General features: G+C 41.9%; 2 protein-coding genes across 3 annotated transcripts; one reads left to right on the top strand and one right to left on the bottom strand.

The window, feature by feature from the left end:
* Positions 1-888: 888 nt before the first annotated feature.
* On the top strand, positions 889-5,171 carry LOC139344665 (claudin-7-A-like). The gene is made up of 4 exons (XM_070982992.1): positions 889-1,326; positions 3,632-3,796; positions 3,889-3,973; positions 4,269-5,171. Exons 1-4 carry the CDS (start codon positions 1,104-1,106, stop codon positions 4,417-4,419), a joined length of 624 nt encoding a protein of 207 aa, XP_070839093.1. The 5' UTR covers positions 889-1,103; the 3' UTR covers positions 4,420-5,171.
* Positions 5,172-7,529: 2,358 nt separating this feature from the next.
* On the bottom strand, positions 7,530-12,912 carry npm1a (nucleophosmin 1a). Of its 2 annotated transcripts, XM_070983788.1 has the most exons (11): positions 12,781-12,912; positions 11,514-11,593; positions 11,019-11,138; positions 10,759-10,852; positions 10,519-10,634; positions 10,360-10,433; positions 9,773-9,827; positions 9,602-9,682; positions 9,375-9,485; positions 9,200-9,274; positions 7,530-8,665 (listed from the first exon to the last, which is right to left on the bottom strand). In XM_070983788.1, the coding sequence occupies exons 1-11, from the start codon at positions 12,827-12,829 to the stop codon at positions 8,615-8,617; spliced, it is 906 nt and encodes a 301-aa protein (XP_070839889.1). In that variant the 5' UTR covers positions 12,830-12,912; the 3' UTR covers positions 7,530-8,614. The 2 variants fall into 2 exon arrangements, with proteins under 2 accessions (XP_070839889.1, XP_070839888.1); XM_070983787.1 differs by having other exon boundaries at positions 9,602-9,827; positions 12,781-12,905.
* Positions 12,913-13,852: the final 940 nt, after the last annotated feature.

Raw genomic sequence — 13,852 nt, 5'->3', positions numbered from 1 at the left:
TTGTAAATACACAAAGATATGCAGCAAACATGCTGTTATTTACAGTCAATATGTAAAGCAAAAATCGAGTACAATGGGTAATATCAGAATAACAATGCTTTTTTTGTAGGATGTAATGCCTGACAAAAGGCATTTAGACCATATAATATATGGTCTAAACATATTTTTGCCTGGCAAAAAATGATGTTAATTATGTTAATTGTACAGAACTTAATTTTCCCCTCAACTTCCATTTACAACTTCATCTTCCCATTCTGGCACTCATACTGTTAAGCCAACAGGTTGCTATGTATTTGCCTTTGTTTATTTACTGCGTGTAATGTAATTCAGAGACAGCTATATCACAGAAGTGTGTGGGCACTAAACTTCTCCATCTTTGGGGAGGCTGTAGTTCTACTTTTGATCTAATACATTAGCCTACAATAAAAAGTGTTGTTACATATTGTAGCCATATCTATTGTGTCCTCATAATTATTATAAATGTAAATATTATCATTTACATTTAAAAATATTTTGTATTTTTTCTGCTTACCATTATGACTAATTTTGGCTCTTAAGTGTCCCCTTTTATTTTGGTTTGATGAAATAAAATGACATTTAAAGATAGTTACTGGGTTGTCATAAACTTTTACAATATTCATTCATTCATTCATTCATTCATTCATTCATTCATTCATTCATTCATATGTATTAAAAACAATACAACCTATGTATTTATGGGCACAGGGCACAGCACTGTTTCGGGAAACACTGACATCATGATACTTCAGGTGTTTGCCTCTACGGCTGATGAGTCGAAACTACGTGCGCGTCCCCGCCCACCTGGAACAGAAACCGTCTAAAAAGCGCGCTCCCGCTGTTCCCTCCTCATTCCAGGTGCGGCTGAGGAACAGGTGCGTGAAGAATCACTCCAGAGACTTTAAGAAAGTGTGATATCACCGTTGTAAGCGCACTCACCTTCAGAGAGCTAAAGACTACGCAGATAGACAATAAAGAGGAGCTCATTAGAAGTCAGGCAAACTTCTGAGTCCGGGGATTTGTACCTTTACAGCAGGTGGACGTCGTCTTTGTTGATTCGCCGTCGAAGAAGAAGAAGGTGGAAAATGGCCAACTCGGGTCTGCAGATTTTGGGATTCGCCCTGGCCCTTCTGGGCGTCATTGGATTGATAATTGGCACAATTCTGCCCCAGTGGAAGATGTCCGCTTATGTCGGGGACAACATCATCACAGCGGTGGCCATGTATGAGGGACTGTGGATGTCCTGCGCGTTTCAGAGCACAGGACAAATCCAGTGCAAGGTGTACGACTCCATCCTGCAGCTCAACGGTAAGTGAGGCGGCCCGGTTCCTCTCCAGCGGAACAATGTGTTTTAGTCATATTATGGGGAAACCTGTTCACTTGACAGAGCTTGAAACATTTAAATGCTGTCTTGAGCGTCTCACTTTTTTGCTGCAGGCCTCATAAAGTGTGAACACATGAAGACCTGCTGTGTACTTTATCACTCAAAGCTTATCATGAAACTGGTTTCAAAGAATTAATTTTACTAATTTAACTAATTTTACTGACCATACAAAAAGCCATAGTTCCTGTAACAGGGAGTGGTGTAACTGACATACACCTGTTGGACTGTAGAAGCAAGTAACTCTTTTTTTTTTTTTTCTTGCGGCCATTTTTTTTTTTTTTTTTTTTAAACAGTTACTCCTGAGCTGTCTTTTACAACTGTTCCCAGATTCCTGTGGCTCGGCCTGACCGGTTTTGTCACTTATTAACTCTCCTTTTGTCCACTCAGAAAAGGCATTCATGTAGTCCAGACCACTCCGAGGCCTCACCTGCACTGTGCAGCAGAGCCGCCGGAGAGCTCAGTGCCAAAGATCAGTCCTTTAAAACCAAAAAGAAAGACTTCACAGTAGCCAGATCTGATGTGGCGTTACCTATCATTGTTATATAGGTCAAATATTCTGATGCTAAAAATGGTTTGACCCCTATCAAGTCTTTTGAGAGGAGGATGGGCGCATCACTGTAACACTTGTGCAATGATTAGCCGTAGTCCAGTAAGGCTACCCCTCCTCCAAAGTGTAGGGCTTGTATTACACAGTATAGGTAGTTACAGGTTAAATAACACCTGTATGAGGCACTGTTTAGTCAACAGGTTTGAATACCAGCGCCACAAACAGTGGCTTTGTCTTTGGCCTGTAGGGCATCAAATGAACAGAGAACCGTTTTATGTTTCAGGCCCTTACTGTAACTGCTGCCTCTGTCATGTAGAATGGAAAAATTATATTAAATGCAACACTTCTAGTTTCATTTTTTCCAAAATGTTTCAGCGTGACTCAGTCCCGCTTCCAGGCTGTGGTATGTGGCGGCATCTGGTTCAGGGAAATGTGATGCAATGAATTGGTTATTCATTGGTGATCATGTGGGCTGGGAGCAGAAAAAAACAACTGAAGAAGTCAGAACAATTGTCTCATTTCCTTCTCCAGGTTAAATCACAAGGCCGTGTCCCGTATTTGGCTTTATGACTCTTATCTGTTATCTTACAGCAGTGGCTAAATGGGTCAATAGTGGCGTGACAGTTGGCTTCTTCATTGTGCGTGTTTTAAAATGAACTGATTGATCGCGCTGCCTTCAGGCATAAACTGCCAGAAAGTCAAAGCGAAATGTATTATACACAGGTCCCTCCCTGTGTGTTTGTCTTGGCTCACCTGCAGCTCTAAGTTACTTCCTGATTTCTGGGTTAAAAGTTCAGAAACGGGCTCTTTCCTGCAAAAAGCTTATGTTCCTTTTTTTCTTCAATTTTTGATTAATTTTTTTAATTGACTTATGAAAACATTTGATAGAATATCTGCAGCACAGTGTGCCTTATCGCCTCCTCAAACATGAACACAAACCAGCTTTGATAAACATTGTGTGCTTACAGCTGCGGTTAGATATTGAGCAAGTGCACAAATACTGTCTCATTACTGAGACATACCTGCTCAGAATCCACTAACACACACCTGCAGTTTAGGAACGGTTGATACCAAAAGTGGGAAAAGTCTTTCTAGATTGTGACTCTTCAGTCGAAGCCACATTGGAATTCTAAACAGGGCCTGGGTCTTTTTGCCGAGAGTGAAGCTATGAAATGTCCACCTGCTGAAAAGCAGGCTGTGAGCACCTGAAGCTGGGAGTGTCTTCCTCCGTAATGAAACCTGAAACCTGGTCAGACCTGTTTCTGACTTGCATGCGTACAAACCCACACATCCACTCCCCCACCCCCCCTTGAGTTCCTTCAGGCTTCCGGTTAGAGCCAGTTTCTGTGGTGCGTTGTTATAGGGAGCGGCAGTGAGACACAGGAGACAGAAGCCACTCTGTTGGACATGAACAGTGCTTGTTTACTCCACTTTAAACGGTCACTCCTGAACACATAAAAGCCAAAGATGAGTTGTGGCTTGTAATGGAAATGTTAATCACCACAAATTGCTGTAGAAATTCATCTCAAATGCCAATAAAGGTTTGGTTTTTGTTTCAATCCAATAAAGCCTGTCAAGATTTGCCACTCCCTTGACTCTATGTACAGAGTCCAACTGTTCAGAATCTTTACAGTTAGTGTCACAATAATTGCTGGATTAACCCTGTCCTGTCCTTATTTCAGCTGCCCTCCAGGCAACCCGTGCTCTCATGATCGTCAGCATTATCGTGACGTTGTGCGGCCTGGGTGTAGCCTGCATGGGGATGAAGTGCACCAACTGTGGAGGAGATGACAAAGTACGCAAGACCCGCATTGCCATGGCTGGAGGCTTCATCATCCTGACTGGAGGTAAGAGGCCTTTGAACACTGGTTTGTTTGGTGTATTTCTTCTCCCTGGTCTGTGAGCAGTTGGAGTGATGATCTTCTCTGCTTTCCCACAGCTTTGTGTGCCATCGTTGCCTGCTCTTGGTACGCTCACGACATAATCCAAGCCTTCTACAACCCTTTCACTCCCGTCAATACCAAGTAAGTACATGAGAATCTAAGATGGAAATTTGACTGACTTGACTAAAATTTGTATTTTTAACCAGAACAGTTGCCACCCAACAAGTACATAATTCAATATCTCCACATATTGGATGTGCTAGTTTATTTATGGCTTTAAGCTCGTCCTCCTCCCCTTCTGTATCCAGACATTTGCATGTGTCCAACCACTCTTCTCGCGCCGATGAATGCATTGTGCACATTTGTTTTTATGTTCTCTGGGGCTCTGCCGGCATCTGTTAACCCTTTCGACTTCCTGTACCTCGTCTCTCTGAAGGTTTGAGTTTGGTTCTGCCATCTTCATCGCTTGGGCCGGAGCATTCCTGACTGTAGTTGGAGGTGCCATGCTGGCAGCATCCTGCCCAAGAGGGAAACCCACACCGAAGTATCCCATCTCCAGACCCCCCAGCAGCAAGGAGTACGTCTGAACAGCAGAAGACAGTGTTAGACGCTAAAGGAACACTTTGACATATAGTCCAACTCAGAGATTGAGCGGTTGAAAAGATGTATCCCAGGAGTACCTGTTGTTGTTTTTATTTTAGTTTCTTCAAGGCCACCCTGTGATATTAATATAAAATTATTTTAACAAATGCATTAAAGTTTTAAATCATGGCCGTTTACTTTTTAAAGAGCTCATTGGCCGTGCCCTGTTTGGAACTACAGACAGTGCTTAGTGATTTGTATACGGTGAAGTATACCATCCACTTCATTGACATCTGTAAAGCACTAAGTTAAAAATAAGGTGAAGCACCCATGATATTATACAACTGGGTATGTAGAGGATATTTTTCACGTGCTGCATGCTGGAGCGTACAGTGTGTTTGGGTAAACTTTGAATGCACTGACTAGAAATCAGACATTGGAGTGGACAAATCTGACACCATTTGTTACAGTGCAGGCTGCATCCATATAGGTTAAACATCTGGCACCTGAGAAGCAATCTGCTGTTATTTCCATGTATGTATGCCTTATTTATATGAATGTGACATCATTGTCGACCATTTGTTTAAAGTGCCAGAGTGAAATTGTAACTATATGAATGACCGTAAACTGATTCCTTTAACTCGCCAATGTTCTTGCTGACGTACACACAGCAGCAGATGTTGTAAGATATGTATGTGGCTTAATTCTGTGACTACCCTTTGTGTGAATGGGCCTGGCTTATTGCTCCTGTTTTTTTTTTATTCTCATTGGTTGTTGCTGCACTCATCACATTTTCAGTTTTTTAAAATGTTTTAAATTGTGATTTTTATGTTGTACATAAAATAAAAGTGGAAAATGTACAGTGTCTGGCTTGTGGAAATGCCTTTATGCAAAATAACTGTGACCTCATGTAAAAGAAAATGTTTGCTTTACAAAATGAATTAAAAAATACCTGAGAATTTAAACTGTAAAAAGACTATATAACATCTGAAAGAGGAGGAAAATGAACTATATGAATAATATAATGTTAAACATTGAGACTGCATCAGTATACACACAATAGTACAATAATGAAGTACATGTGAGATCAGTCCTGCGAAACACAGCTGGCCTGAGCACATGGTGCTGTGAAATGTCAGTGAGGGAACATGACAGACTCAGCCTGCAGATGATTTTCCTACTGAGGCAGGAATCTGAACTCATCAGGGCCACGCTTTACTTTGGCTGGAAGCCATCTTCCTGTGTGTTGATGGGCACGCAGCATCATAATGGCTAACAAAATGAGAGTTGCTTTGGTTTTATTGCCACCTTGTGGTGTATATGGGTAACTGCTTTAGTCAGGTAGCTGCTGTACGTCCTGTATGGATGGTTGAATGTCTTGTACGTTATAAACAGTGCATTTTAAAGTATCAGTAAAAGTATTATTGTGTATTCCAGCATACGGCAGAGTCTGTCAATCCATTCTGAGCTGTTACACATCGTGGGAAAAGCTCTGAGGCAACATTTCTCCACAGCACAGAGCACATCCACCTCATTTCTCTTGTCTTTCTACAGTGTGTCTCATCCCCGCTCACTTTGTCATTATCAGCCTTCAAGTTCTGATTCTTGTGATTCATCAAACCCAGCAGTGTCTTGCTCCAGTTCTCCTTTTCCTCTGCTCTCATTTCACCTGCTGCTCTCCAATCATTATTCTTTCCTCCCCTCAGGTCAGACCTGGAAAGTAATAATGATAATGATTTCACTCCTAAGTGGCCAAACCGTCTGACCCAAGTCTGCTTCTGTCCTATAAACTCACACAATGCAGCCAAACCAGACAGCTCTTTTCTTCTATTACGATCAGGTTTTCTACCAACACTGCTGTGTTTTGAGAAAAATGTTAACCCTGGTAATACCTGGCTGTACATGTACACTTTGTTGATGTATTCATCAAAAGAATGTTTGCTGATGACTGTAATTTGTCATTTTCAGGGTGTGTGTCAGAGTATTCAGCATTCAGAGTGGCTCATGTGAGACACTCCCTCTCAGGCTTGCCTTGCAAACATTTGTCCACCCTCCCTGCATAGATTCTGACCACATACACTTGTTGGCTCCTCTAATCGAATCATCCAATCAAGGCTGGGCTATTCATCACAGTAAATCCAGGACATCACATCATACATTTCTGTGCCACTGAATCACTGAATGATGATGAATTGTCTGTCCATCACCGTTTTATCATCCTGACAGTAAATGATGCATGATTCTAAGCGATCTTTTATTGGACCATTGAGGGTAAAAATGAGAAGGAAGGTCTTGAAGTGGCCTTATTACCATGTCCACTACTCAAACTGCCGTCACATAAACAAACATGCACACACAAACACAATTTCCTGAATAACTGGAGTCGTAAGATTTAAGCCGGATGATGTGCATGAAACATTTGTCTGAAGTTTGCTGCTTCGACTGCTTGCAAACATGGCCAATGTACTTCTTCCAACTCAAACACAGCACAGGATGATTCTGACTGCACGCCTATTAAAAAGTCACTTGATCAAGGGTCACAAAAGGCAAACAGCCCAGCCTCCGCTCTCTGCTGGCCAGTTTGCCTCATGTGACTGTCGGTCTACTACGTACAGCAGCTGTTTGTTACAGAAGCAGAACATTATCAGACTCAACATTGTGTTATATTCAGAAACACCAAATAAGAGATCACACATAGGTGGATTGTGGTAATGCAGAGATTTGGAAGCTAAATAACTTTTTTCTCCTCTACTTTCCTCACTTAAACATCCTGTTAGACAATGTGTCACCAGCTGATCAGTGAAGGAAAGAGCACAATCAGGCGCAACACGAGCAGAAAAGTGGCATGTAGAAAAATATATATAGTATAAAGAAAAGGGGGAATTTGGGCTCATTGTTGCATAATTATACTAGAAAACTGTAAAATGCAAGACACAAATGATACACTTGATTCTACATTGGACATTGAAAGAAACATTTTTCTGTGTTTGACATTTTAATAGTAAGTTAAAAAAAATCAAATTAAGGGAAATGATTCACAGCATTTATCTTGAATATAATGGGTCAAATTACTTGTTATTCAGTTAATAGCGGAGAAATAGAACAGATGCAACGCTTCCAAATTATTATTTTATTTAATGAATCTTTGGATAGGCCATCCAAACCCACAGCAAAGTTAAAGTCATACAAACATTTGTTTCTTGAGAACATGGAATGATCTGCTGCCAGAACGGGCCTCATGCAACAGTCTGAACATTAACCGGTCAGACGAACGCAGAGTCTGTGGCTCCATCAAACTTCAGCACAGGAGGGAATTTATTAGAACGTCTGCAAGTCCTGGTTTCCTCGTAACTGGATAAAAACCTCCAAGAAACTCATTTGCAAATTCCTTCATGCATTCAGTCGCTCACAGAGTAAGTTCTGAACCTGGGGTCTACTTCCCATTAGTCGCCATTGCAATGCGAACAAGTAAAACAGACAAGTCTCCGCTCTGCAGGCTGCTTCATTCGTGACGCTCAGTGGTTAACGCACATTGTTGCTCGATACCAAAGGGTTGATCATTTCCGGACGGTAAGATACAGGAAAAATTCCAACAAGAACAGTTGGACAGTGGACAGTTTATAGTCACGGGATCTGAAGCAGAGAATCTCACAACAGCATAAACATTCAAAACATTTCAAAAAGTGCAAAGTTTTTTTATGTTCATGGGGGTACTATACTATTAATACTATTCAAACCATATCAATGATCATTACTTCTGATGTGACCATGGCCGATGTTAAATTAGTTGTTTGAATTCAAAGTTTCTTGAGCTGCTTTGTTGCTAGCATGTGTGCTAATCTGATGCATTCTAATTGTCCCCACTTGAGGCCAAATTAAACTGTATTGTATATATATCTATAAAAAAACAAAACAAAACATGAAGATGTCCTCTCCCTGGGTTTATTCAACAAACCAAATCATTTCGCTACCCTAACAAAGGGTGACAAAGGAGGAAAGACAGTGAAACACCACAGTGCACTGTCACCATCCTCGTCACTGCTGTTCTTTTCTCTTCACACAGGAGGGCAGGTGGAGCTGGACTAGACTTTGAATTAAAGATGCATGAAGTATGAGGCACAGAGTTTGGCTTCAGAGGGTTTGAGAGGTGCTGTGGGTACAAACGAGTCATAAAAAGAGACAATAAAACTATGGAGGCTGTTATTTAGGATCCTTCACCGTCTGTCTCCACTTCCACAACTCTGCAATAACCTGAAGAAGAAACAAAAGTTTAGATTAGCAGTGGCCCAAACATGTAACGGGGACACATTTAAAACATCTTTCCAAATCCTTTCTTGTGTACAGTTCAGTCTTTTCAGTGTGTTTACTTTAACATTACTTCTGCTGTGAGATTTGAACACTTTGGAGCCCCCTAGTGGTAAGATCAAAAAATGGGTAAACCACATAGCCTGGGGCCAGTTTTTTTTTTTCCCCATTTTACATATAAAACATATACAATCAGAATTTAATTACAGAGATGCTCATTTCAGAGCCAGTAATGTCACAAAAGGCTAAAACAAAACATGCTCCATGCTTCATAAATCTGTCTTCAAGTCCTCGGGATGAGAAGGCCCATCGGTGGACAGCAACAGAGTTTTTATGAAAACGTCACATTCAGGAATGACAAGCATCCTGCAACAGGTATTAAACTTTTTATAGGCAACACACTCAACATGAGCTTCTATAGTTTAAGTCTTTTTCCAAAGATAACTGAGGACAATGGGTGAGGCAGGACTTGCACTGTACCTTAGCATCTGAGACTCTATAACCATTCTTCACAAAGTTCTCAAACTTGGGCTGGGCTTTAGGTAACGTGTTTCCCTGCAGAATGGAGAGAATCACAGCGAATGAGCAAATGCATGCATTACACTTTCAAATGGAAGAGAAGGAGAGCAATGAAACAAAGATTTTTACTACTGACCTTCTTCACTGTCTCCATTATCTTGGCTTTAATCTCAGGAAGCGTTAGATTTGCTTTGGGAGTTGGTGGGGTTTTGGGTGACTTCTCCCCCTTACCTTTAGGGGTCTTCTCCTATAAAGCACATCAAGTTGAGAGCTTAGGAAAACTGCAGGCACTTCTAATCTGAAAATAATATACAGACATAATATCCAATGGTTCAATAGAGAGATAACAATGAAAACTGTTACCTGCTTTTTGGCCGGAGTGTTGGCTTTAGAGCTCTTGCCATTCTGGGCGGGGGTTTGTTGTTTGGGTGGTGCTGCCTTGGCCTGTAACAAATCAGCAGCTGTTAGCGAGAAACGACTGCAAACACGTTCATCCAGCTGGACTTGGCAAAACTGTGTGGAATGTGCGCTTGCCTTAACAGGTGACTCTTCTTCCTCGCTCTCCTCGTCATCATCCTCATCGTCATCCCTAAAACAATCATGGTTAAAAATGTAAGCAAAGGCTCAGATAGTAAACAACCTACATCCAAATTGAAACATTTAGAAGTTATTTAGAACCGATGCCAATCATCTTTAGGTCTTGGAGAAGGTTTGCAGGAAGCCCCACTGTTGTTCAATAATATACTAACTCTCATCGTGCCAGAACGCTCTTTACACTTCATGGTCTTGTACCAAAAACCTGAGCACTGACTTGGTCCTCTGTGCCTTAACTGTGACAAAAGGCTTCCATTGGAAACTGAAATATTCCCTTTTGCCTGTAATGATGCCAAACGCGTTGTACTGCAAGCAGCTCAGATCCAAACTGTTGTCCTGAGTGCTGAGACACAGTCCCAGTGCCAGTGCCAAAACACAGCTGAACTGTTTTTTGGGGAGCGGTACAAATCCAAGCTGCACACGAGCCAAATCACCTCCATTAAAACAAAAACCCAACTGATCCAAGGCCACACCTGGAAGAGGCGAACAGGGAGCGCACACACAATCCAAGGTCACTTGATACTCACTCATCATCATCGTCGTCATCATCTTCGTCATCATCGTCGTCGTCATCGTCCTCTATCTCCATTTTCATTTTTTTCTGTGAGGAGGTTAAACAAGTGGGTTATGGCCACGTGAATTCAGACAGATCTGAAAGTAGAAATATTAAAAGACGTCGAACAAACCTGAGACTTGGCGGCGGGGGAGGAAGCAGGTCTCTTCTTTGATGTTCTCACGTCTTCCTCTTCTTCCTCCTCGTCGTCGTCGTCATCTTCATCGAAAGACTGATCCGCCTCCATCACTGTGAGGACGATTTAGAAATGTTATACTAGGTTTGAACACCACCACCAAAACCAAGTGGATATGCTGTCCTAGAAAAAACAACACTGAACACTGTTCTCTGTACTGCTTGACTAAATACTCACTGACGAGGTGCTGTCCACTGATATGGATTGGACCAGAACCTGCCTTCAGACGGAAGACTGCTGGGGGTGTGATTGTGAAACCGCCGAGACACACCTGCAACACACACTCACATTAGCTACACTAACCAGGTGTGCTTGAGGTTTAAAGTTCAATAACCTTAAGATGATAATGGTCATTAATATTCATGTGACACAGAGCAGTAATTAAAGGAATGAAAGAAATAATAATAAGAAGTATAGACAGGAAGTAGTTTACTCACACTTGGCAGATTGGAAGGCTTCAGTGAGACCAGCGCTGCCTTGATTTTCTGACCCTCGATGTCTTGTCCTTCCACCTCCACCATGTGAAGTTCGTCTTTGGTGCTGGGGTCCACACAGGCCTACAGGGCGATTTGACCGTCATTCTACGTTAAGCTTCAGGGTGCTTTCACATCCGACTCCTTTTGGTTCCTTTCAAGTGAACTCTGGTGCGTCTCCCCGTTTGGTTCAGTATGTTTATAATGTGAAAGCAAAGCAACTGCTCGATTCTGTGATAGTTCATGTGTGAGTTTAGCAGGAATTCACAAATAAATCCACCCGCTGATCGTCAGCTGTCGAGAAAGCCTTCTGTGTAAGCGCTGTGAGTGCATTTATCTGTAACCATGGTAGCATATATTTTGAAACTCAGTGGAGGAATACAGAACATCTGGCAGGTTTTAATAAATGATGAGATGGTGTGCGTTATAGGTCCCCTCTGAATACCTGAGAGTACTTACCATCCTTAGATCCAGCTGATGCTCAAAGTCATCATCTTCAGGATTGAACAACACCTCCTTACCGGCCTCCAGCACGCAGCCTGATGAAATGATTTCAAATAGTAAGACAACAATTTCTGCAAGTGACCCAAGCAGCTGAGGGCCTGAAGCATACCCACACGTTTAATCTGTGATTGACACGAAGTAATTCGGGTGTAAGGTGCTAAAATTCAAATGCACACAAGGGGGCGCCATGCAGACTGCTGATAAGAATAATCCCACATGGTCTGAAGTCCCCCTCAGTTACAAGAGATCCGAAACTATCCGATGATTTTACTGAAAATCATGTGATGACACAGCTGTTGGGGTCTGTGGTTCTTCCTAATTGTTAGAACAATTAAAGATCACATTTCATTGTGTGTCACGTGTGAAAAATACTTTTACTCAATACCCTGATGTCTGAATCAAATCAGAACTTGTGGCTCATATTTCCTAATACCATTTGCACTGAACATTGATACATGAGACCCAGTGATGAAGGACAGCATGGCTTTCTTGTGGCTCATATATCTCAGTCAAGCTCAGCAGCATAAGAGAGAATCATCCTGTCTGTGTCTCTTGTCTAAAAATATAATTTCCATCTCACGAGGAAGGAAAGTTCAGCCTGGGTGAAGCGACAGAGCTGCAGGTAATGCAAGGAAACTTGATAAATTCATATTGATGCAGTGGGACTTGATGGTCACAATATTATCTAAACCCATGAAGAAGTGTCCCCGGGACAGAGTCAAACGAGGTGCCGGGCTCCACGTTATCAACCCAGAGGACGTCAGCAGGGTCCGCATGCGTTTGAACCCACGTTGAGCCGGCTTTGAGCCCGCAAGCTAACACCTATCAGGCCGAACATTAGCTTAAAGTTTGCAGGTAAACGACAGAGCACGTAAACAACACTATGAAACAATTCTGAGATGTAGTGTGAAGAAAATGCTTAAATATCAACACTGTTCACCAGTCATGGGCGCCGCCATGTTGAATGTCAAACACGTGTGTGGCGGTCTGGTCTGAAGCCGCTGATTCAACCTCCTGCCACTCTTTAGTATTCACTATAAGACGAGATATCACACTTTAACTTTCTGAATATAGCAACAGGAGCATTACCCTCCATTAGACATGACCAAAACCGCCAGACAGCTAAAATGAATCGGTTTCTTGTCCTGATATCAGAAGTCAAGTCAGGACACGTAAGATTAGACATCGTGAAGTCACGTACGACATGCAGAAGTTATCTCACCGTAAAGAAAGGTCTGTGGCGCCATTGGCTCCTCGTCTAAACCGTTCATTCTGGAGATTAAACCGCTGACGACCTGCTGCTTTTCTGCAGTGGAGCAACAACCAACTCCTACGAGTGACTGCTAACAAACGTGGAGCCCGCCTCCTGTTTTCTTCTCTGCTTCATGCTGAACAGAAAGCCAACGAGGCCCGTCGAGAGGACACAGCGCCACCCAGTGGACCGCAACGTGTACACAGCGCACCGTTTAGATTCAGTGGTTTGCTTTCTCGCTCTCTTTCTCTCTCTCTGAATCACTTAAGATTGTTAAATTTCCGATAACCTTGAACCCTGAGGTATAATTAAACAATTTATGTATATATATATTTTTTAATTTTGATTTGTTTTAAATGAATAAATATGGCCAGAAACCTGGAAATGTATTGACACTGATTTCTCTTGTTATATTTTAATAAATGTTTTTGTCAATGGTGTATTTTGTTGTGGACAATAAAGTACCATAATTCTGATTGTGAAAATTATTTGAATTGGTTTACTTTATTTTTGGATCTCTGTTGTAGTATTGTTTGTACATGGACTGTACTGTGTATGCTGTCAGTGTTTTGTTAATATTTAATGGGAGATGGCCCAATCAGAACACTACAACAGTCTATTTATAGCTATTTTTTAAAGTAATCAGAAAGTATGCCTTTAAATTTTAAGCAGTGTTTCTCTCTAAGTAGTACTACAGGCAGCAGTGTGTCTCTATGAGCCTGTCCCTCTCCTGCAACTACATGTTGCTACTTGTCACTTCGATCATGATGGTGACACTATATTGGCTACATTATAGTACAGGATTGAGAGAAAAAGGAGGACAGGTCCAAGAAAAAGGCACATTTACAAATCCATCCACGATGTCAGCACCACAGACAGCACCATGGATTTGTCAATACACAGGCTACTGATATTTCAGAGCCATGGTTGACGTCATAGATTTCTAATGTAAACAGTCAGACAAAGGATCAATCAGTCAGGCAGACTTGACCGACAAATTCCACTAAACGACCACTCTGTCCCTGCACTCTCTGCTACCAGA

The sequence above is a fragment of the Chaetodon trifascialis genome, chromosome 16 (genome assembly GCF_039877785.1).
Source record: "Chaetodon trifascialis isolate fChaTrf1 chromosome 16, fChaTrf1.hap1, whole genome shotgun sequence".
Classification (NCBI taxonomy): domain Eukaryota; kingdom Metazoa; phylum Chordata; class Actinopteri; order Chaetodontiformes; family Chaetodontidae; genus Chaetodon; species Chaetodon trifascialis.
The sequence above is the reverse complement of the archived record's forward strand: the minus strand, read 5'-3'. Positions and strand labels throughout refer to the sequence as shown.